At 39.7% G+C, this 25,825-nt stretch overlaps 1 protein-coding gene across 4 annotated transcripts in view; it reads right to left on the reverse strand.

Moving 5' to 3' along the window:
* Positions 1 to 25,825, reverse strand: part of ARHGAP12 (Rho GTPase activating protein 12) — a 111,735-nt gene that overhangs the window by 35,707 nt on the left and 50,203 nt on the right. Inside the window, exons 4-7 of one of the 4 annotated variants that reach the window (XM_082620013.1) lie at positions 15,667 to 15,930; positions 8,853 to 8,990; positions 7,468 to 7,548; positions 743 to 868 (exon numbers count right to left, since the gene is read on the reverse strand). In XM_082620013.1, the coding sequence (XP_082476139.1) occupies positions 743 to 868; positions 7,468 to 7,548; positions 8,853 to 8,990; positions 15,667 to 15,930 (609 nt within the window). The remainder of the gene's footprint in view (positions 1 to 742; positions 869 to 7,467; positions 7,549 to 8,852; positions 8,991 to 15,666; positions 15,931 to 25,825) is intronic. The other 3 variants (XM_082620010.1, XM_082620012.1, XM_082620011.1) reach the window with 3 other exon arrangements.

A 25,825-nucleotide genomic window follows, 5' to 3' on the forward strand; every position in this document is an offset into this window, starting at 1 on the left:
CCAAACTGAAGCCACAATGTAAAGATGTAACTCACAAGGAAATTCAAAACCTCATGGCTTTTCCAATCTCATGTTTGCATCAAAATCCATTCCCTATTTGAAACCGAGAACGTGACTTCTCAGAAGCACTTGTGCAAAGAGCACTTAGGGGAACAGGAGGAGCAGGGTTCCAACCGTCCCTGGGATGGGAAAGTCAGTGAAACGCCTTTACCATTAGACCTCCTAGAGACCGAAGACAAACAATAACAGATACGTGACTTTAAAAAGAGATTATGGGGCCTCCCTGGTGGCGCAGTGGTTGAGAGTCCGCCTGCCGATGCAGGGGATGCGGGTTCGTGCCCCGGTCTGGGAGGATCCCACATGCCGCGGAGCGGCTGGGCCCGTGAGCCATGGCCGCTGAGCCTGCGCGTCCGGAGCCTGTGCTCCACAACGGGAGAGGCCACAGCGGTGAGAGGCCCGCGTACCGCAAAAAAGAGGAAAAAAAAAAAAAAAAAAAAGAGATTATGAAGAAAAACCTGTCACCTACTAGGCCCATATGTATCGTGGAACACATAGTTATGCCACATGTAAGTCGGTCCACTGTGCAAACATCAAAAACCTTCAAAACCAAACCCCACTCCGGGACAAACTGATATGACATACGATAAACCAGTCATCACCAAGGTGTGAGATTCAACCGAGGAGAAAACACAGAATAAGGAACTTGGCAAAGTTCGCAGCAGGTTCCCTCAGAAGGTCCTACCTGGTCGTTGGCGTCCAGCACGACGGCGCTATGTCTCCACTTTGTTAGCACTATTGGCTCCTGCAGCCGCCTGTCCAGACTCCTACTTTTAACAATTTCTCTTTGCTGCTGAGATGAGGCATTATACTAAAGAAAACAAAGTATACCTCATAAGTAATAGAGGCAAAAGTGGAATCTACACATGCTGGCTCCAAGTGGCACACGGTGTTAGGCAAAACCCACCATGTGACACTAACCTGAGTTTTCTCATCGTTGACCAGCACTGTGACACAGTCAAGGAGATCACAGGTTTGGGTATTGGAGAGGCCAAGTTAATGTTATCTTTGGCAAAACGCTTAATCTCCACAAGGCTAAGTTTCATCAACTATAAAACAGATATAATGGAAAGAGAGTTCTAAGGATTAAACAGTATAAAAAGTGCCAGATGTAGCCCTGATAGGTTCTCAATAAATATTAGTAGTTATAATTTATAAAATGAGGTCATTGGACAAATTAATTTTTTAAGGTTCCTTCTACTTCAAAAATCCACATGAATTCAATTTGTCGTTTAGGTTTTTTTAATGATGCTTTCATATACAACAGTATTCTCACATTTAGAGGAGTTTTTGTCTTTACTTTTACTTTCCATATGTAGGCCAAACACACTATTATTTGTTTCTCTGAAGTGGTAAAACATAACCAAGTCAAAAGGCAGAGATGGTACTCGTTCCAAACACCAATCCTGAACATATCAGTTGTGTACAAAGGATAAGTAATAACTACCAACTGAAAATGAAATATAACATTAAGAACACATTATCAATAAGGTATTAGGTCTTGTGAGTGTCTGAAATGTCAATTAGACCACCAGGCATAAACATTTGAGAAATGTGAGGTTTAAGAGTTATGCTGTTTTATACAGGCAGTCTTAATAAATAATAAATTATAATAAAATGACAAAAGAGGGCTTCCCTGGTGGCGCAGTGGTTGAGAGTCCGCCTGCCGATGCAGGGGACACGGGTTCGTGCCCCGGTCCGGGAGGATCCCACATGCCGCGGAGCGGCTGGGCCCGTGAGCCATGGCCACTGAGCCTGCGCGTCCAGAGCCTGTGCTCCGCGACGGGAGAGGCCACAACAGTGAGAGGCCCGCGTACCGCAAAAAAAAAAAAAAAAAAAAAAGACAAAAGAAAATTCATCTACTTTTTAAGGGATACATCCTTCTCCTGAAACCAAAGGATACCTAATATCTACTTCTCTAAAAAGCCCAGTAAATCTTAAATTTTAATGACTCGTAATTTCAGTGACATTATGTTTTATTATGTTATACTACTATATCTCAGTAATATATTATTATTTATATTGTTTTTAATTTTAAAACTTTCCAACATCTTTCTCCATAATATGCCATTTCTTCACTTCCCAGAATGAGTCCAGACAGGTCCCCCAAACTGTTTCCAAAGCTGTTACTTCATTTTTTACATTAAAAATTTGCCAAAGCCAGGCAATCACATATGGGTATATGTTTTTCATTCATTGTTGCTTAACAAACTGCCATCTTAAAATTTGTCACAGAAGTTAACAAAGGGATCATTTCTAGAATGAACAAAGACGAAGCTTAAAGGCTTCCCCCCAAAAAATTCTGCGCCGCATATCGCTAAGTGAAGAGACCGAGTTATTAAGCAGAGCTCCTTCCAGACAATCATCGTTAACAATAATTAAAATGTGTAGTTGCGTGTAAGCTTGTGTATGAACTTTAATGGATACCTACCCTAGCTGTTGAACTTTATAACTACAGTTGTTTAGAAATCCTTTCCAAGGGGCAAGAAAAATAATGTAAAATTAAACTGGGTAATATTCACAATTTAAAAGGTGCTGGTAATTTTATTAGGCAACAGTATGTTCATAAAAGCAAATAAAGCACCAATAAGATGTCATATAAAATCTAGTGTAGACAGAAGACAAAAATAAAGTGTCACATAATCAGAGAAAAGAAAAATAAGATGATACCACAGCTAAAATACACACACACACACACACGTCTAGTTAAACAAGATGGCTAAAACAACATTTCAGAAATCTTTTTAGAACAACTTTTTTCTTTTAAGAATTTTAATTGCAATTTTATTTGAATTATTTCAAACATACAAAAGAACAGCGACTATAATAAAAACCCACCACAAGCTTCAGCACATCTAACATAAAACAGGTACCTTTTTTTTAAAGAAAAAAAATATTAGAGTCCTCTGAAGACATCTTCCAGATTCCATTCCTCTCCCTCCCTCCCCGACAGTACCATATAGTTCAGTGCTCACCATTCTCATGCACTTTACACTTTAGTACATACGTATGTATCTATAAATACACAGTACCTGTAAGCTTTTAGATTTTATATAAGTGGAATCATATCACATGCATCCATCTTCAACTTGCTTTTTCACTCAATATGTTTTTATTAAAACAAAAACCAAAAAAAGCTGCGTCCATATTGGTGGGTATGCGGCTCTAACTCATTTGTGTTTCACTTCTGTGTGACACTACATTATAGGTAGATACCACGATTTAACGACTCTGTTATGAATGGACATGTCTGAGGTGGTGGTACTAATTACATTTCTACCAGCAGAACATACTACTTTGGACTGCCCTGCTCGGCACTGTTGGACTTATATGCATTTGTGTATATAAAATAAGTGTATGTACATGTGCACAAAGTTTTAAACTTCTATTAGAAGAGTGAAATGTTATCTCTTTTTCATTCTCTGATTACTTATAAATTTGAACATCTTTTCATATACTTATTTCATGAATCTCCTCTTCTCTGTATTGCTTAGTCATATATTTTGCCTGTTTTTGACTGGGTTCTCTCTCTCACTAGTGTGTACAGAAAGAACCAGGAGGCTCTTTATAGATTTAGGCTTCTAAGGCTTCATAAGCTATGTGAGTTGAATGTAGCTTTTCCGAGTCTGAAGCTCATCTCTTGCCTTTTGTATATGGTATCTTTTGTATCAAAAGGTGTTCTGTTGAATTTTATGTAGTTATATCTGTCTATCTTTCCCTTTATAATTTTTCCTTATACAGTCTTGTTTAAGAAATCCTTCCCATTCTGAAGTCAAAGATATTCTTTGACATGTCATTCTTTAGCCATTAAAGTTTTGCTTATTATGTTGACAACTGTCATCTACCTGGAATTAATTACTAGGTGTGAAGTCAAGATCTATGTTTATTTCATTTCTTCATGTGAATAACCAATAATCTTCCCAACATTTATTGCACAGCCCATGCTTTATCTGTTGATTTGTGATGCCACATCTGAGATTCCTATTCTGTTCTGCTGGTCTATTTCTCTGCACATGTGCCCACAACTTAATCACTACAGCAGGAACTCCACATCCCTGCCCCCAGATTCTTCCTACTCAGAAACATTTTGGTTCTTCATAGACCTTTGTTTGCAAATAAAATTTAGCATCAGTTCAAGAAAAAAAAAGGTAGGGACGGCGACAGGAAATGGAAATACAGTGAACTTACAGATCAATGGGGACATTTATAAAATTAAGGGTCCCAACCCAAGGTCATAATGGTGTATTGCACCATTTCAGGTCAACTTTTATGTCTCTCAATTCTGCTCTGAAATTTTCATTAAGATCTTACAAACCTTCTGCAGGAGTATTCTTAGTTATGACTCTTCTTAGTGTTGCTGCTGCTTCTAATGTAAAAAAGATCTTTATTCCTATCACATTTTCAAATTGACTTTTTATTAGAGACATGGGTAGTTTTTAGGTTGATTTTAATATCATCACTCTTCAGTTTGCTGAATCTCCTGATTTTCTAATAATCAAAAGAACAACTGAATCTTTCAATTCATTTTTTTTTCTTATTTTATTGTTGAATAGAAACACTGATGGGAAAGTTACAGTCTAGGTCCTAACTCTATTGGCAAAGCTTCTGTAATTGCACCATGAAGTATGAGATTTACTGTTGATTACATGATAAATAACCTTTAGCATGATGTAATATATAATTACATGTGAAGTGACCTTTTTGTAGAAACATATAGTTGGGTCACGGTTTTTTGTCATTTCTGAGAATCTTTTAACAGCTGTGTTTAAACCATTTACACTTAATGTAATTATTTATATGTTAGGATTTAAGTCTATTTTATTTGTTTTCTGTTCTGTTTATCATTCCTGTTTCTCCTTTCCTTTCTCCTCTCCTTTCTTTTTTTTTTTTTTTTTTTTTTTTTGCTGTACGCGGGCCTCTCACTGTTGTGGCCTCTCCCGTTGCGGAACACAGGCTCCGCACGCGCAGGCGCAGCGGCCATGGCTCACGGGCCCAGCCGCTCCGCGGCATGTGGGATCCTCCCAGACCGGGGCACGAACCCGTATCCCCTGCATCGGCAGGCGGACTCTCAACCACTGCGCCACCAGGGAGGCCCTCCTCTCCTTTCTTGAGTCTATCTCTTGTTACGGTTTTTTAGGGCTTGCTCTAGGGATTACAATGTACATACTTAATTTCTCAGTCTACCAATATCAGCATTTTACTATTTCAAGTGAAATGTGGAAGCCTTACCAACAATTACATCACACTACTCTCCCCTCTTTATGATATAGTTGTTTTAAATATCATCTCCGCCTACAATGAGTACTTCTTCAGAAATGTTATAATTTTTGTTTTAAAGATCAAACATAATTTTTAAAACTCAGGACAAAACTCTCCTCAGATATTCACCCTTCCCATTGTACTTTCTTCATTCTTAATGTTCCAAGTTATCTTCATTTATCATTTCTCTTCTGTTTTAAGGACTTCCTATAGCAATTCTTTGAGAACAAGACTGCTAGTAATATATCTCTTAGTTTACTTTCATCTGAAAATGTATTCTTTTCACCTTCATTCCTGAAGGATATTTTTGCTGGATGTACAATTATGGGTTGACAGGTTTTTTTTTTCAGCATTTGTAAAATGTTACACCACTTTCTTCTGGCTTCATGGTTTCTGAAAAGACATCCATTGCCATTCAAATCATTATTACCCTACAGGTACTATGTTGTTTCACTGAGCTGCTTTCAAGATTTTTTTTGGAGGAGGAAAAAGGGAAGTCTTTAATTTTCAGAAATTTGATTACAATGCATCTGGATGTGGATTTCTTTGAGTTTATCCTGTTTAGTATTTATTCAGCTTCTTGAATCTGTTAATTTGTCTTTTGCCACATTTGGGTGTTTTCAAACATCGTTTCTGCATATATTTTTCAGCCTCACACTCTTTCTCCACTTCTTCTGGAATTCTGATGAAATGAATGTTAGATCTTCTGTATTTTCCCACAGATCTCTGAGGCTCTGTTCATTTTCTTAAAACGCATTTACTCCTTCTGGGTCCAGGAGGCTAGCCTGGTGCATTCGTCTCATGGCAGTGGCAGAAGCGGAAGAGCAAGCCCTGGTGCACAAGCCCATTTCAATACCATGTTTGTGACACATTTGCTCATGTCCCACCAGTGGAAGCAAGTCACATGACTAGACTGGATTCAGTCATGATGATAACAGCAGGACAATATGCCCCATCCACAGCGGGAGGCCCCTACAAAGGTACACAGCAGACAGCACTGATACAGGAGTGGGTAAGGAATGGGTCCAATGCTGCAATCTGACACCACAGGTAATCTGGTTGTCTACCCTTTGATGGCTTTTAAGATTGTCTCCTCTACTGAACTTCCATAGATCCAGTAAAATCTGTCAACATGTGTATTTATTTTTCTGTCTTCTGGTCTGTATTGAGGGCATATTTTCCAGTTAAAAATGCATGCCTTCCTTTAGTTTTAGAAAATTCCCAGAAATTATATTTTCCAATACTATTTCTCTACCATTTCCTCCATTTTCTTCTTCTAGAATTCCTGATATACGAATTTAGGAAACTTCCCACCCATTTTCCATTTCTCCTAACTATGCGTTAATATTCGTTACCTTCCTGTCCCTCTGTCTATAGTTTACACTATCCACTGCACTTTATATTTCAATGATTTTTTTCTATATCCTTGTATCTTTATACTAATAATATTTTTCTTTAAACTGACTTACTCCGGGACAAAGAAAACTAAAGTCTATCTGGTAATTGACACTACAGATATGTCTGCTACTTACACTTGTCTTCTAAAACATTAAAATAATGTACCAATTAAAATTTAAATGTTTGCTCAGATTTCACTTAAAATTATCTGAACACTAGTAGTGATAAGTATACGACCACTATGAAACCTACTGCTTTAGATAAACTCAGCCCTGGTGCACTTATCTAAAGAGAGAGAGCCAGTGAGACCCTAGATCTCATTGCCACAAGCTGCTAATGACTGACTCAATTACAACACACATATACATACAAGAATAAACTTGAATACTGAGTTGCTTTTCTTTCTTTAAAAAAATAAATATAAGATCAACGTCATGTAGAAGATGCAATATATTCAAGGGAACTACTGGCATTATTGGCACTGAAGGGGACACTGTATCCAGCAACAATGAAAAACTGATTTCAAGTTAAACCAAGAGAATTTTTAAATAGGGATTATCAGTATTATATAGCTATGACATATGCACATCTTAGAAAAATTTAGCCAAAGGATTCTCGATGAATTCTGAAAAAACTAGTCTTGCTGCTTTTTAGAAGTTGAATAAAAATTTAAAAGTGAATCTGCTGTAACCATTTTCAGATATTATTTTATCTACTATTTCTAAACAGAAATCCAGTGTTAATGTTTATTACCTTTGGCAACTCCCATTCTGACCGAGATCCATCTGCACTGTAGTAATATTGTCTACCTTGATCGTCAACATGCTTGAGCCACTATAAAGAAAAAACAGGTGTTATATTTTAAATGTACATAAAATTGAGTTGAAGCCTATACAACCAGAGATATTAGATGACATTCTTATGAATTTTATTCTACTTGCTCAAGACCATTGCAAAAGAAATATAACAAACCTATACTAATAGACTTGCATTTTAAGTTTGGTAAAAATAAGGAAACTAGGGACTTCCCTGGTGGTGCAGTGGTTAGGAGTCCGCCTGCCAATGCAGGGTGCACAGGTTCAAGCCCTGGTCCAGGAAGATCCCACATGCTGTGGAGCAACTAAGCCTGCACACTACAACTTACTGAGTCTGTGCTCTAGAGCCCACGTGCCACAACTACTGAGCCCATGTGTCACAACTACTGAAGCCTGCACGCCTAGAGCCCAGGCTCTGCAATAAGACAAGCCACCGCAATGACAAGCCAACGCACCACAACACAGAGTAGTCCCCACTCACCGCAACTAGAGAAAGCCCGCGTGCAGCAACGAAGACCCAACGTAGCCAAAAATAATTAATTAATTAATTTTTTTAAAAAGGAAATCTACATTTATTCCCAAGGGTCTTATTCTTTAAACTAGCACAACAAACCATTACCTTCTCTGATGATAAACACATAAAATTTCAAAATACATTCTCAGGGCTTCCCTGGTGGCGCAGTGGTTGAGAGTCCGCCTGCCAATGCACGGGACACGGGTTCGTGCCCCGGCCTGGGAAGATCCCACATGCTGCGGAGCGGCTGGGCCCGTGAGCCACGGCTGCTGGGTCTGCGCATCCGGAGCCTGTGCTCCGCAACGGGAGAGGCCACAGCAGTGAGAGGCCCGCGTACCGCAAAAAAAAAAAAAAAAAAAATGCATTCTCAAACTAGTTGATTAATCATAAAATACGAGATTCATGGTTTTTGTTTTATGTAACTTGGTTATAAAAGAAAAAGGAGTGTAGGAAGTGAGGTGGTATGTCATAACAGCATGTTGAGAAAACTATTCCCAAAAAACTATTCCCCAAGAAAAACACAAAGAAATATGTTTACTGAAGAAGTGTAAGCAGACTGACACTCAACGGGTCTACTCTTCAAAGGGTCTGTCTTAAACAGGTTGACACCACAAACATTACTCTAACTGGAAGCAGTTTAAAACCATGAATAAGTAGTTACACTGAGTTTTCATATTATCAGTTGACATGATTACAGAATTACAAGAAAATATTTTCATGAGTTTTAAAAATACTACTAAAGCTTCAGTACATAATGATTTTATGAGAGGAATCTGCCACGAAAACTAGATGAGAGAAAAAGAAAGTACCTTTTCATTAGTACAGTCACTGGTATACAAGGTATGCCCACGTTCATCCAACTCTTCTGACCAACCCCTTGGAGAACCACACTGACTATCTGACTGGCTGTAACAAACGCTGTGGTAGTTTTCTTCTGATGAAAGATGCTATAAATAGTCAGAAACATAAGGATTTTTCTTCTTTGAACATATATATATATATATATATATATATATATATATATATATATATGTGCAGCAGTTGAAAATCTAAGCAATTGACTTTATTTGGTTATACATACTAATATATCTTGAATATATTTAAATATTTAGTTTTCAAAACAAAGTGTTTAGTCTTTTTAATGGTACACTGTAAGTGGTAAGGTGAAATTAGTAAGTTATTTTATGGCATTAATGCAAGCCTAGAAAAATTTACTATGATGAAATTGAGAACAATGTTTTCAGATTGAGAGATAAAATGCTACCTTCTATTTAATGCTGCTTTCGAAATGAAATCAGGTTAAAAAATGACAGGGGGGGTTCCCTGGTGGCGCAGTGGTTGAGAGTCCTCCTGCCGATGCAGGGGACGCGGGTTCGTGCCCCAGTCCGGGAAGATCCCACATGCCGCGGAGCGGCTGGGCCCGTGAGCCATGGCCGCTGGGCCTGCGTGTCTGGAGCCTGTGCTCCGCAGCGGGAAAGGCCACAGCAGTGAGAGGCCTGTGTACCACCAAAAAAAAAAAAAAAATGACGGGTGCGTGTGTGTGTGTGTGTGTACACACATCTATGTGTAAGCAAAGCAGGAGGTGAGGGCACTTCATTAGACTGAGATTCTTGAAACTTCTCACCTATTTATTGCAAGTTCCTAGCCAAATGCCCCGCAAAAAGTGCTCAATATATCTTGAACTATTTTTTAAAAGCGTGTGGGATGGAGATGGGGGGAGAAAAGGCACTAGCTTTGTAACACTATATTTTATGTTCTAATTTATTGTCAAGTTTTCCTAACTCACTCAACCAAATACTTCTTAAAACTATTCAAAACTACACTTTGAAAGAAGAAAAAATAATATTGAGAAAATACAAACACAATACAGAAAGATTAAGAAATTCAGTATGTAATATTTACTAGGCTAACTCTAATATGCAAATGACCCTTCCAGGGTCACGTTCAGATAAAATATCTTCTACAATTAAATCTACTCAATCAGACTGGATTTTCTACCATAACTTGGTCTGAAACACTAAGATGTGTAGATTCTCAATGCTATAGAAGTAACATATGTAAACATCCTAATGTTAGTAATATGTTCACAAAAACTGACATAGACTACTTAACAGAAGTCCTGCGTACAGTGAGCTATATATGTTTTGTAACAGTAATGTTTTTAAAAAATGAAAAACCTAACTCAAAAATCAGGATTTATTTTAATTTAATTGAGACCACTTAAAATGTAAGCTCATATAGGAGAGGTACAGTAAAATCTTTTAGAAACAGAATAAAAGAAGGCAATCTGTACAGGAAAATATAACTCAACCATCAAAAAAAAAAAGAAGGAGGGTAGGGCTTCCTTGGTGGTGCAGTGGTTGAGAGTCCGCCTGCCGATGCAGGGGACACGGGTTCGTGCCCCGGTCCAGGAGGATCCCACATGCCGCGGAGCGGCTGGGCCCGTGAGCCATGGCCGCTGAGTCTGCGCGTCCGGAGCCTGTGCTCCGCAACGGGAGAGGCCACAACAGTGAGAGGCCCGCGTACAACAAAAAAAAAAAAAAAGAAAGAAAAGAAGGAGGCCTTCCCTGGTGGCGCAGTGGTTAAGTATCCGCCTGCCAATGCTGGGGACACGGGTTCGATCCCTGGTCCGGGAAGATCCCACATGCCACGGAACAACTGAGCCCATGTGCCACAACTACTGAGCCTGCACTCTAGAGCCCGCGAGCCACAACTACTGAAGCCCGCATGCCTAGAGCCCGTGCTCCGCAACAAGAGAAGCCACCGCAGTGAGAAGCCCGCGCACCACAACGAAGAGTAGCCCCCGCTCACCGCAACTAGAGAAAAGCCCACGTGCAGCAATGAAGACCCAACATAGCCAAATAAATAAATAAATAAATTTATTTTAAAAGAAGAAGAATCCAGAAAGGTAAGTAGAATAAAAAGGCAGCTTCCTCCTTGATGGCATTTGCCAAATCCTGAACTAGAACATTAGTTTTCAAGGCCATGCAGAAGTGCTGGGGAACAGGACTTGGAAAAACCTAAGGCAGTGAGTCCCACAAGAAAGAAAGGGGACCCCAAAGAATTATACCTGCAGTTTATGGGGTGAACCAAAAACAAATCTTGGCCCTTTATTCCATGCTAGGAAAACCACAGGACTAATCAGGGGAAACTGGGGGAGAACGCAACAAGCCACTCTTCATGCGATCCAAAATTACTACTACCTAGGTGGCCTGTGAAAGCGTAAACGGTAAATTTAGTTTCAAATGTTCACAGCATACTAGTTTCCCCAGGCACCTGGCAGAAACAAAAGCAAATCCTCTCTGAAGGAACAAACTTTCAACCCTAGCATTAAACTTGCTATATATGAATTTCCAAAAACTATAATCTCACATTAAAACACACACACGATGTAAAACAAACACCATGACTGAGAGTCAGCAGAACAGCATATTCAGACTCTTAAAGACTATATACTGAAATGATCATAAATAAAGTACAAAATAAGACTTAAGAAAGATATGACAAATAAATGCAATATATGATCCTTCACTGGATCCTTCACTGCAGGAAAAAAACTATAAAGGATATGACTTGACAAGTGAGAAACACGAACATTTATTTCCTTTGTATTAAATAATATACTGATATTAAATTTCTTGGGTGTGATAATGTATTTTTCACACACACAAAAAAAGATTTTGCTGGAAAAAGTCCTTATACTTACAGAATAAAACATTATGTTGTCTGGGCCAAATGATTCAGAAAAAAAATTACTGCAGAGTTAGAAGGGTAAAAGGAGGGAAAGAGTAATAAGGCAAATGTGGTAAAGTGTTAACAACTTGTAAATCCAGATGAAGGGTACCTGGCAGCTCAATATACTATTCTTTCTACTTTTTTTGTATGTTGCAAACTTCTCAAAGTAATTAAGATAGGAAAGCTCCCCAAACAAATTTAAAATAACACATTTTTTAAATTCAAGGGTTGGTTTAGTATCAAACAAACATACATGATGAAGAGAAAAACAGCAAACAGGAGCTTGACTTGGAAATGACTGGGAACAAGCAGAGAGAGACACAGCAATAAAATGTTAAAGTATAAGGGAAATCAAGACACATGATAAACGGAGCAAGCAGATTAATTGTTCATCTAATCAAAGTCCCAAAACAAGAGGAAAGAGAAAATGTGACAGGAGCTGTATAAAGACAATGCCTAAGAGTTTTTCCAGAACTAATCAAAGATGGAACGCCTCAAATTTGGGATTCCCAACAAAGCCCCGGAAGGAAATAAAAAACATAACTTCACCTAATTACATCATAGTGAAATTACAGACACGAGATCCTCAAAGCCACCCGCAAGAAGAGATCTACAAGTTGAATCTTCCACATCAACAATGGAAGCCAGAAAACATCGAGAATAAAGTCTTCAACGAACAAGGGAAAAATAAAAAGCAATCAGCTTAGAACTGTGCACCAGGTAAAGATATTCTTCAAAAATAAGGAAGTGAGGGGCTTCCCGGTGGCGCAGTGGTTGAGAGTCCGCCTGCCGATGCAGGGGACACGGGTTCGTGCCCCGGTCCGGGAAGATCCCACATGCCGCAGAGCGGCTGGGCCCGTGAGCCATGGCCGCTGAGCCTGCGCGTCCGGAGCCTGTGCCCCGCAACGGGAGAGGCCACAACAGTGAGAGGCCCGCGTACCGCAAAAAAACAAAAAACAAACAAACAAACAAAAATAAGGATGAAAATAAATTTCCAGGCAAATGAAAACTAAGATTCTATCACTAACAGAGGCTCACTAAGGAAATTTAAAAGTAGGTACTTAAGACAGTATAAAGGTATCCAAGATAATCTAATATGCCTAAGAAATGTGAAAAAAGAAAGTGGTACATATGAGGACAAATTTTAAGAGTCACCATGTAGAACAAGTAGTAAGGGAGCTAAAAAATAGAAATAAAGCACCGCTGCACATACAGCTCTTGTGTGGCTTCAAAAGGAGCAAGAAGATGCTGATTAACCGCAGACTTTGCTAAGTGCGCCAGTTACAACTTCTAAGGCGGAGTTTCTCATCAGCAGCACCGTGGACAGTTAGGGCCAGATTGTTCCTCGCGGTGGGAGCTGTCTTGTGAACCACAGGATGCTCAACAGCTTCTCTGGCCTCTACCCATGAGGAGCCAGTAGCCCTTGCTGAGTTGTGACAACCCAAAATACCCCCAGACATTGCCTAGGTCCCCCCGGAGACAACACTGCCCCACGTGAGAACCACTGTCCTAGGGCAACCACTGAAATAACAAGCTTCTGAGCTAGGACGAGAGGGCGAGCGTCTGCTCCCTCTCAAACCCTACTGAAATAAAAGTATCGAAACAAGCCTAAAAAGACCCGAACCGTCAAGAACAGGGAGAACACAAGGAGACACAACAGCCACAAAACTCTGGAGGCTGAGAAGCAGATGAACAAACACCTAAGTTATCCGCAAAGAAAGCAGAATCTAAACTGGTGGGGGGCATGGGTGCCGGGGAGGGAAGATGAAATACAACAGGTCTGCAGAGCGAAATCTTCAAACGGCCCAGGAAGTATTAGGTCCTCCTGAACCGAGGGTACTGACCTGAGGACTGAAACCGCCAGACTCCCCTTCCTCACGCCTGGCCACTAGGTGTGCACCCCTCCCTTATTCCAGCCCAAGTGTAGGGTTTTACTCCCTATCAAGAGGGATTCTGAGTCGGAAGTCAACAGGCCCGACTGGGACGCAGGTACCAAACAGAAAGAGGGGAGACTAAGGAACTGTGTGCAAACTAAACGCCGGGGACCAAGACCCAGGCGGCCCTCACTGTCCAGGCGTTAAGACTTCTGCAGAGACGGGTCAGTCTGAAAGGGAAGACCGAATGGTTCCAACGCTGGAGACACCCCACACGCAGCTGACCGAGATCGCCGTAAAGTCAAGTTCAAAATGCCTTGCAACTGTGAGAAGAAATGATGTCCAACCTAGAATTCTTCACTCAGGCCAACTATCGATCAAATAGGAGGGCAGAATACAGACTGTCTCACACACAAAGTCTCAATGTTACCTCCCACGCACAATCTTTCTCAAGAAGTTACTGGAAGGTATGCTCCAGCCACTCTGGAAGTACCTATTTTACACAATACCTGCAGAGAGTGAGTGGTGTGAGCTCAGACTCTGACACACTAATCACTCTCATCTAGTCATTGAAATAGAAAGCTAAGAAGGGTTGTTAAAGTTCCCATGTATACTTCAAATTTCTTTATATTATTCTACAATTTAGCCCTTACCCTAATTCTTCCAAATTACATGATTTTACTTTATTACTGATACACAGGACAACTTATTTTCAAATCTTTCTGGACACACAAATTCAAATCACTTTCCTAACATTTTCTTATTATAATAGCAACACATGAACAATTTCTCACTATCCTCCACGCCATTCCTGAATACTAAAAGTACAAGTTACCACCAAAGCAACGCTATAAATATCCAACTGAAAAACAGGATAAGACGAGAGGGGTCATTAACTGTAAAAAGCTTTCAGATTCTGCTAGATACAGGATGTGTTACCTGATGTCTCCAGCTCCTACCTATAACTGGAGTTCTGTTCTTACTTTACAAGCCAGCCGCTCTCTCTAAGAGCAGGTGTCCTGTGCAGGTGCGGGGGCCGCCGTCTACCAAACAGCAGGATTTAACTCCGTTCTATCCACTCTACCCAAGCTTCTCCTGCACACCTGAACAGTCCCAAGGACTCTCTCCAGGCCTCGGAGATGAGTGTTTCTCAAAACACAGCTGGCCAATTCACCGCACCACCCTCTGAGAGGTGGGAGGGAGGTTAAACCAAGGCAGGTGGGGAGACAGTATGGACACGTGTTAGAGAAAATAACGATATAGAGTGAATTGGCAGACTTAGAGGGTGGTCCTTTGCTCGCAGCAAAGGAATTATACTTATTTCCCTTACATAGAAATAAAAAGTGATCTTGTATCTCTAACAAAAACTGACAAGTATCTTGCTAGCCCCACCAAACCATAAAGAAAAGTGTCAATTAAATAACTTTGTTGGGCTCCCCTGGTGGCGCAGTGGTTGAGAGTCCGCCTGCCAATGCAGGGGACACGGGTTCGTGCCCCGGTCCGGGAGGATCCCACATGCCGCAGAGCGGCTGGGCCCGTGAGCCATGGCCACTGAGCCTGCGCATCCGGAGCCTGTGCTCTGCAACAGGAGAGGCCACAACAGTGAGAGGCCCCCGTACCGCAAAAATAAATAAATAAATAAATAAATATTAAATAACTTTGTTTTTATTTATTTGGCTAAATCATATCACATATTTTCTCTCCTTTTTCTAAAAGGTGTCACTCCTTGGGCAATAACAATGATTGAATTAGTATCTTCTAGCACATGAGGGAAACCACTGCCACTAGGCAACATTAACCCAGTTAATTCTGGGACTAGTAAGCATGCTACAAGGCTAGCCGCTGTCCACTAGTTAGAGGTTAGGAAGCGACAAGAAGTAATATAATAAAACGTGGAAAAAAGATTTAGTATCTTAGAGATTTCAAGGGTTAGAAGCAAACCTATTCACTTCTTTGAGGAACAAAAAGAGAAAAAGCTCGGCAACTCACGGGTTGACCCCCTAACTCCTCATACCTCTTGACCTCCTGGACTCTGGGAATCTCCTTTGCTTATGTTTGTATCTCGAGTCCAACGAGGGGGTTTCCAAGTTCTTTCCTGTGTTCCTCTGTTATAGTAGTAACAACGCCCTGAACTATCTTTATGAGTTTCCCATTCTCCATTAATCTGAATTGCTGGGCTTCCAGGGATCGGGGGGAGAGCCGACTGGGATATTTTCAGTTCTTGCAGGTTAGCGTAGACAGGAGAATCTGGCCGCCCTTGATTTGGAGGTGTTGTCGCCTGTGAAAAATGTGAAATATCCATGTTTAAACTGGCATAACGCTTATAAATTAAACATGAGATTTATAAACATAAATACTAATTCATTTTAAAACATATATACAGGTGTATACAATCTTTTTAAGGAAATAAGAATTTAACAGTTTTAATATTCATAGTTTGAAAAAAACATAAGCTTTAAAGAGAATCCAAAGTGTGCCTGGGCTTCCCTGGTGGTGCAGTGGTTGAGAATCTGCCTGTCAACGCAGGGGACACAGGTTCAAGCCCTAGTCCAGGAAGAGCTCACGTGCCACAGAGCAACTAAGCCCGTGCGCCACAACTACTGAGCCTGTGCCCTAGAGCCTGCAAGCCACAACTACTGAGCCCGCGAGCGACAACTACTGAGCCCGTGAGCCACAACTACTGAGCCTGTGCTCTAGAGCCCACAAGACACAACTACTGAGCCTGCGTGCCACAACTACTGAAGACCGTGCGCCTAGAGCCCGTGCTCTGCAACAAGAGAAGCTACCGCAATGAGAAGCCCGTGCACCGCAACGAAGAGTAGCCCCTGCTCGCCACAACTAGAGGAAGCCCGCGCACAGCAACGAAGACCCAACACAGCCAAAAATAAATACATAAATAATTTTTTTTTTAAAGTGTGCTTAATTACTTCCCCTCACCCTGAAAGAGTACTCGACCAGAAGTCAGGAGCTATGGGTTCCAGTTCAAGATCTGGCCTAACAAGTGGTAAGACAACGAAAAAGATCACTTCATATCTCTGAAACTGAACTTTTTAATCTCTGTAAGTGAAGAAACTGGATTAAACCACCTAGGTCCCCATTGGCTCTAAAATTCTATGATTTGAGGCAATTTTTAAAATATAAAAAGTCTTACATATGGGTAACTCAGCATTTATTCAGAAAACTATCCTAAGCTCTAATATTAAATCAAGAATATAAGTAAAAGACAAAGGAGATACAATACTTCAGGTAAGAATTTACCACATACTACTTCTCAGCTATAGTTTCTCAGTAGCCATAAACAAATCTTTCCTCTCTTCCTAGTCTACTTATTTGTGAATTTCCTAAGACTGGAAAAACAATTAGTAGTAACTCTGATTTACAGGCTTATTCAGTCTCAACCTTCAGTTTTACTTTTTATTTTTAAATGTCTCACTAGATGTCAGTCAAGAGCAGAATACTCTTCATACACTTTGCATAAGGACATTGTAAACCGTATTAAGTTAGAATTATAATTGCTGAAAGAAAAAGTGCACGTCTGAGAACGCCTTTTTAATACTGTGTGTTTGTATTTGTGTATACATCTTTCCTTTTACAAGAGGGTTTCTCAACCTCAGCACCACTAACATTTGGGAAGAGCTGATTCTTTTTGTGGGAGGCTATCCTGGGCATTGTAGAATGTTCACTAGCATCTCCAGCCGCCACCCACTAGATGACAGTGGCTTCCCCTCACTGTGACAATTAGAGTCTCCAGACACTGCCAAGTGTCTCATGGGGACAAACTGCCCTTGATTGAGAACCTTTGCCATATTAGTCCTAGAATTATTCAGATGTTCAATTACTTCTATAATATACCCATAGTTTTATGAACACTTGAAAACACTGCATTAAAAAAGGGAAATGTGGGGCTTCCCTGGTGGCGCAGTGGTTGAGAGTCCGCCTGCCGATACAGGGGACACGGGTTCGTGCCCCGGTCCGGGAAGATCCCACATGCCGCGGAGCGGCTAGGCCCGTGAGCCACGGCCGCTGAGCCTGCGTGTCCGGAGCCTGTGCTCTGCAATGGGAGAGACAACAACAGTGAAATGCCCACGTACCGCAAAAAAAAAAAAAAAAATTAAAAAAAGGGAAATGTGGGCCATCATCAAAAAATCTACAAACAATAAATGCTGGAGAGGGTGTGGAGAAAAGGGAACCCTCCTACACTGTTGGTGGGAATGTAAACTGGTTCAGCCACTATAGAGAGCAGTATGGAGGTTCCTTAAACAACTAAAAATAGAGTTGCCATATGATCCAGCAATCCCACTCCTGCACATATACCCAGACAAAACTATAATTCAAAAAGATACATGCACCTCTATGTTCATAGCAGCACTATTCACAATAACCAAGACATGGAAACAACCTAAATTCAGCAGAGGAATGGATAAAGAAGATGTGGTACATATACACAATGGAATATCACTCAGCCATGAAAAAGAATGAAATAATGCCACCTGCAGTGACATGGATGGACCTAGAGATTGCCATACTGAGTGAAGTAAGTCAGAGAAAGACAAATACCATATGATATTACTTACATGTGGAATCTAAAAAAATGGTACAAATAAACTTATTTACAAAACAGAAATGGAGTCAAAGATGTAGAAAGCAAACTTTTGGTTACTAAGGGGGAACAGGGAGGGAGGGATAAATTGAGAGACTGGGATTGACATATACACACTACTACATATAAAATAGATAACTAATAAGAACCTACTGCATAGCATAGGGAACTCTACTTAATACTCTGTAATGTCCTATATGGGAAAAGAATCTAAAATTAAAGAGTGGATATATGTATATGTATAACTGATTCACTTTGCTGTACAGCAGAAACTAACACAACACTGTAAATCAACTATACTCTAATAAAAATTTTATAAAAGGGAAATGTGGATGGATACACTGAATCAGTTTTATTGAAATTAAAGTACTTTAACTGCGAAAATATTATTTGCCTATAAATTAATTATAATGAATCTAAATCACAGAATAAGCTTTACAAAAGAAAACAGTAGGGACTTCCCTGGTGGTGCAGTGGTTAAGAATCTGCCTGCCAATGCAGGGGACACCGGGTTCGAGCCCTGGTCCGGGAAGATCCCACATGCTGTGGAGCAACTAAGCCCGTGTGCCACAACTACTGAGCCTGCGCTCTAGAGCCCGCGAGCCACAACTACTGAGCCCATGAGCCACAACTACTGAAGCCCGTAGGCCTAGAGCCTGTGCTCCGCAACAAGAGAAGCCACTGCAATGAGAAGCCCATGCACCACAACGAAGAGTAGCCCCTGCTCGCTGCAACTAGAGAAAGCCCGCGCGCAGCAACAAAGATCCAACACAGCCAAAAATAGAAAAATAAAAATGAAAGAAAACAGTAAAACTAACCCGAGACCTGAATATATTTATAAAACGGTTACCTTTGGTCTTTTTAAACATGGTAATTATGCAAATATTGTACTCACTGATACAAATTAGACCATTTTCCTATAAATGTTAGCTTTGAATTTAGACTATCACCAAACGGCATTTTTCTATGGAGAAAATCTATCCATGAGGACAGATTTCCATGTGTTTCTCTTCCAGACTAATTCCATATCCTGATGACTTAGCTGGATAACAGTGCTTCTCTGACTAAAACCAAGTCTGTTAGTATAACAAGCAATTCTATATAGTAAATCATTTCCCAGGACCTTATCTAGAAAATTCAACAAGTGTTAAAGTTCTTTGCTCCTGATACTTCACTAGACTTGGGGAAATAAAGACGCCAAGAAACAGCAACTTTCTAAACAATGTTAGAGACACATTGTACTACAGCTTTAAGAAATAACTAATTCCTGTTGTTTAAACAATTCAAATTTAAACAGTTTTCCCAATTTAAAAAAACTGAAATGCCTTAACAAAGTTTATAAGGCTAGCATAATTCTGAAACAAAAGCAGAGAATTAAACGAAAGAAAAGTACAAACCAATGTCACTTATAAATATATATGAAAATATACTAAATAAAACATTAGCACTCAAATCTAGCACTGCATTAAATAAATCAGGAAAAAGCGGAACTATTAAGGGAGTCTGTCTTCTGGAACTCTCTTTCTGTAATTCTTTACATTAACAGATTAACTTGATCATCTATCTCCACAGACACCAACAAAGCTACTGATAAAATTCAACATGGATTCAGGATAAATCTCTTAGCAAGTGAGGAACAGGTGATGCCTCCTTAATTTGATTTTTTAAATTATTATTCAAAATAAACATCGTACTCAGCAAGACACTGATAGAAGCATTTTCATTAAAGTCAAGAATAATTCCAGGGAGACTTCCCTGGCAGAACCAGTGGTTAGGACTTGGTGCTTTCACTGCCAGGGCCTGGGTTCAATCCCTGGTCAGGGAACTAAGATCCCACAAGCCACGCAGCCCAGCTGAAAAAAGAAAAATCCCAGCATGCCAAGTATCACAGCTTTTATTCAACAAATGTACAATACTAAGATATGAAATGCACTGAGACATGAAAAATGAGTTAACTCATAAATACCCAGTAGGAAAACAACCTGATATTTGTCACTGACATAATGAATATTTGAAAACCTAAGTCCATGAAAACCACTAAGAAGTTTAATAAGTTGGCCAGATAAAAAGATCATTTAATCAGTTTCCGATACATGAGCAATGACAAGTTAGAAACTGTAACAGAATTTTTAAAATCTCATTCACACTAAGAACTGTTAAAACACAGTTAATAAGCTTAACAAAAAGCTTTTTAAAAAAAAGCTTAAAAAATGAGGAATACTTCTAGATAAACTGTTGTTCCTTAATTTTGTAAATGTGTTCCTTCTCAAAAAATTAATCTATACATTCTACAAATTCAGTGCAATGTTTGGCACACAGTATATAGTTAGTTCACAGCCTTGCATACAGTAGCACTGAAGGAACTACTGAGCCCGCGCGCCTAGAGCCCGTGCTCCGCAACAACAGAAGCCACCACAATGAGAAGCCCGCGCACCGCAACGAAGAGTAGCCCCGGCTCGCTGCAACTAGAGAAAGCCCGCGCACAGCAACAAAGACCCAACGCAGCCAAAAAAAAATTAATTAATTAAAAAAAAGAAGAGGTTTACTGATGGTGGATGAATGGTAAAACTTTAATATTTCACGCTCTTACTTACCACTAAATTTTTGGACAGATGTTCATTTGAAATGTTGCTCATCTGCTGTTACAAACAGCTTCTAGTAGAAATAAGAACTTTGTTTTCTTAATAAATTAACTCCAAACTTAAGACCAGCTTAAACCTTCAATTTCCAAAATGTGCAGAAAGAGAACAGAAGAGGACTCAGTATTTTTAATATTCCAATCTCTGGCAAAAAGACACTGTCCCTGTTTATTATCAACTGCTCAAACCATTGAGAAAAATTCAAGGGAATGACCACTGATTGATCACTAACAAGTTTCCTCAAGAACCCTTGAAAACTTAAATTCTTGGTAGAAAAAATACTTAGTATAAAATATCAAACTTATTTTTACATACACACAAAACATGTATTAACCACGACAAAGGATGGTTACATAATTATATACCATTTTGTCTAGTGAACCAAAACTATGGGTTTTTTTAAATGAACACAACGCTGGTGAAGATGAATGTTAACTCTAGTTTACAGCTGGTAACTTTAACTAGATGAACCCTTTTGGAAAAGAGTTTGACAGTATGTTTCAAAAGCTTTTAAAGGGGCTTCCCTGGTGGCGCAGTGGTTGAGAGTCAGCCTGCCGATGCAGGGGACACGGGTTCGTGCCCCGGTCCGGGAGGATCCCACATGCCGCGGAGCACCTGGGCCCGTGAGCCATGGCCGCTGATCCTGTGCGTCCGGAGCCTGTGCTCCGCAACGGGAGAGGCCACAACAGTGAGAGGCCCGCGTACCGCAAAAAAAAAAAAAAAAAGCTTTTAAAAATATTTTTAGGGGAAAGGGGAGAAAAAAATTGTATACATTGAAAAAATTTTCCCCCAAAGATGTTCATTCCAATGTTATTTATCAGAAAGAAATTTGAAACAATCTAAACATCCAACAGAATGGTTAAGTAAATAATGATCTACTATATAAGGCAATACTATAAAAGCAATGAAATGTTAATGGTTTCTTAACATGATAAAAAAAATTATGAGGTTAATGAGAAGAGCAAAATATAAAAGTGCATCTAACTTCCAACTTAAAATTTTAAAGTATGAAGAAGAACAAGCTAAAACATTATGAGTACCTGGCAAGGCTTTCACTCAGATCTAATGGAGAGATCAAAAGTTTCACAGACAAGCAAAAGCTAAGAGTTCAGCACCACCAAACCAGCTTTACAAGAAATGTTAAAGGGACTTCTCTAAGCGAAAATGGCCACAACTAGAAACACAAAGAGTATGAAAGGTAAAGGCAAATACACAGTAAAGGTAGTAAATCAACCATATATAAAGCTAGTAGGAAGGTTAAAAGACAAAAGTAGTAAAATCATCTTAACCACAGTAAGTAATTGATACAGAAAATGAAAAGGTGTAAAATACGATGTCAAAAACAGTAAACCTGGGGGGGAAGGGAGTAAAAATGCAAGGTTGTTAAAATGTGTTGGAACTTAAGAGATCAGCAACTTAAAACAATCATAGATAGATAGATATAGATAGATAGATATAAACCTTGTAGTAACCACAAACCGAAAATCTATAATAGATACACACAAAAAAGAGAAAGAAATCCAAACACAGCAATGAAGATAGTCATGAAGTCACACAAGGGAAGAGAAGACAGAAATATTGAGCCACTATGTTGTGTAACAGGACTTAACATAGTGTTGTAGGTCAATTATACTTCAAAAACAAACAAATAAACTCATGGAAAAAGAGATCAGACTTGTGGTTGCCATGGGGGAAACTGGATGCAGGTGATCAAAAGGTATATAAAATAAAGAAGTACGAGGGGTGCAATGTACATACAGCCTGATAAATATCATTAACGCTGCTCTCTGTTATATATGAAAGTCGTTAAGAAAGCCAATCCCGAGAGTTCTCATCCCAAAAAGAAAATTTTTTCTATTTTGAAATTTTGTATCTATATGAGAAGATGGATGCTCACTACACTTACTGAGATAATCACCTCATGATGTATGTAAACCAAATCATTATGATGTACACCTTAAACTTACACAGTGCTGCATGGCAATTATATCTCATTAAAACTGGAAGAAAAAAATTTTTAATTAAAATTAAAAGATTTTTTAAATCCGTTTTCTTGGGAATTCCCTGGTGGTCCAGGGGTTAGGACTTGGCGTTTTCACTACTAAGAGCTCAGGTTCAATCCCTGGTCGGGGAACTAAGATCCCCAAAGCCACTCGGCATGGCCAAAAGAAAAAATCAGTTTTCTCTGCATAATGTAATTATATTTTTTTCTATGTGCTTTATTACCCAATTTCATCACAATGAGAATTATTACCCATAGAGTCTGATTAGGACAAGAATCTGGGGCATTTGTCTAGTCTACTGGACTCATAGAGTGACAGCAATAGTATTACCACTATACAAACTAGTGTCTCTTAAGGGTTGGTCAATGGATCATCTGTAACAGACTCATCTAGGGGTTCTGAGTAAAAGTCTTGTTACTGGGGGTGGAGAGTAACGGGGGTGGGGGTCAACAATCTGTATTTCTAAGTACCCTATGTGATTTTCATGGATACTATTATTCAGAAGTTACTCAATCTTTCTGAATGGACTTAGGGCAAACCAGGCCCCTGATCCAATATACTTGTATTACAAAAAACATAAAAAACTTAAAGACAATTCTTAAGTTTCTTACTCTGCAGATAATTCAAAGGAAGAAGTCTTAAAAGAATAAGCAACAAGAAGTACTTCCAATATATGAATCAAATAAAAATCAGTTCTCAAATATTTATGACTTAAGTATTACACACTTAAACTGAACAAGCAGCCTTGTTCATGAACTGCCACCAACAAAAATGAGTGGATTTTTCATACCAAAAAAAAAAATCTTTAAAAGGAGAACACAGAAACAAAGTTAATTTTATGGGTCATATCTGTCATTAATTAACAACTGAACTGGGACCAGTACCTCTGCACACGACCCAATTTAATATTTAAAAAAAGACCTGGCCTGTTCCACTTCTATCTATATGCAGACGAAAATAGTCTTCCCACTATCCACAGAAAGGAAAAACTGGGGAGCCATATATGAAGAAGGTAACTTTAAACTTTGATTGTACCTGAATTCTTACTTTAATACCAAAAATACTGAGATTTGGCCCTCTTTACTTTTGACATTCAGTCACTGTTTCTAAAATAAACTTCAGAGAACAGGAGAATACATATTAGCTACACTTCTTGTTTCTTAATTAGCATATGCTACTCTGTACTAATACTTAAGTATTATATCTATCTACCTTACCATAAATGCAAAATTATATCTGTATTACTGAATAATCAGTAATTTATATTATGGAATAATCAGTCCCTGCAGCCTATAATCATACCTTTAGATTTAGATTTATGGGGAAAAAAACATATACCAAAGTATCAAACTCCAAAACGGAATTCTAATTACTTTTTTTTTTTTCTTTTTTTTTTTTGCGGTATGCGGGCCTCTCACTGTTGTGGCCTCTCCCGTTGCAGAGCACAGGCTCCGGATGCGCAGGCCCAGCGGCCATGGCTCACGGGCCCAGCCGCTCCGCGGCATATGGGATCCTCCCAGACCGGGGCACGAACCCGTATCCCCTGCATCGGCAGGCGGACTCTCAACCACTGCGCCACCAGGGAGGCCCCTAATTACTTTTTAAACTCTATTTTAATTCATGTGGAAAAACGACATTTATGTGCCTTTGGTAATTTACCTGCTTAAACTCTGCTTTACCATAATTGCTAATTATAATAACATTGGGTCAGTTAACAGAATGAGGACAAAAAGAAAAAACATGGTCAACAAGCCAATATTCAGTTAAAATAGGACTGAAATTTGTTTCAGTTTCACAACTGAAAATTGCACATCAACTTCATTTATTTATTTATTTATTTTTAAAATTTATTTATTTTAGGCTGCATTGGGTCTTCGTTGCTACGTGTGGGCTTCTCTCTAGTTGTGACAAGCGGGGGCTACTCCTCATTGTGGTGTGTGGGCTTCTCACTGCGGTGGCTTCTCTTGTTGCAGAGCACGGGCTCTAGGTGCGCGGGTTCAGTAGTTGTGGCACACGGACTCAGTACTTGTGGCTCTCGGGCTCTAGAGCGCAGGCTCAGTAGTTGTGGAGCACGGGCTTAGTTGCTCTGCGGCATGTGGGATCTTCCCGGGCCAGGGCTCAAACCCGTGTCCCCTGCATTGGCAGGCGGATTCTTCACCACTGCGCCACCAAGGAAGCCCTGCACATCAACTTTAAACTGGAAAATCCAACTTTCCAAAAGACAATATTCTCACTTAAAGTCAAATTTTAGGGGGAGGAGGGAAATATATTACCCTCTGTTTAATAATTTTTAAATACAAACACTTGCAAGTTGAAGTGTTCATATCTTAAAGCATGGCTGCACTAAGATTTCAAGCTCTGTACAGTATTCTGATATTTTCTGCAACTCACTTATTTAACTATCACTTAAGAACTAATTATGAGCCAGGTGGGAGATGAACATAAGACAGTCCCTGTCTTTCAGGGCCAGCAGCCTAGCAAAGAGGAAGAGACAGGCAGAACACGACTCCAGGGGCAGGAGCTGAGAGTTGTACAGAGAAGCAGCACTAAACAGAGAGAAGAGGGTGAGATGGGGTGGTCGGGAAAAGGCTCCCGGCAGGTTTAACTGCATCTTTAAGGAAAGCAGGAGGAAGCCAGGGACGCCAAGAAGTGGTGAGGACCCTCCAAGAACACTCACGGTCTTAAGTGTTTAAGCTGACATAACACAAGGAAATGAAATGCAGTCTTTCAATAATGAAACATAACTGGTAGCTAAGTGAATCCAGTGCTGTGAAAAGCTTTCACAGATATAATCTTCATGGTAAATATATTCTTTTTCTTACTGGTTTTCTAGTTTGCAACTCAAGGCCGCCCAACTCCTCCGGGGCTTGCTGTCTCACATTCAGCTACTAAAGGCTCCCATTCCACCTGGCTTCTGTCCTCCACCTGCTC

This window comes from Mesoplodon mirus (assembly GCF_964341445.2).
Source record: "Mesoplodon mirus genome assembly, chromosome: 4".
NCBI lineage: Eukaryota > Metazoa > Chordata > Mammalia > Artiodactyla > Ziphiidae > Mesoplodon > Mesoplodon mirus.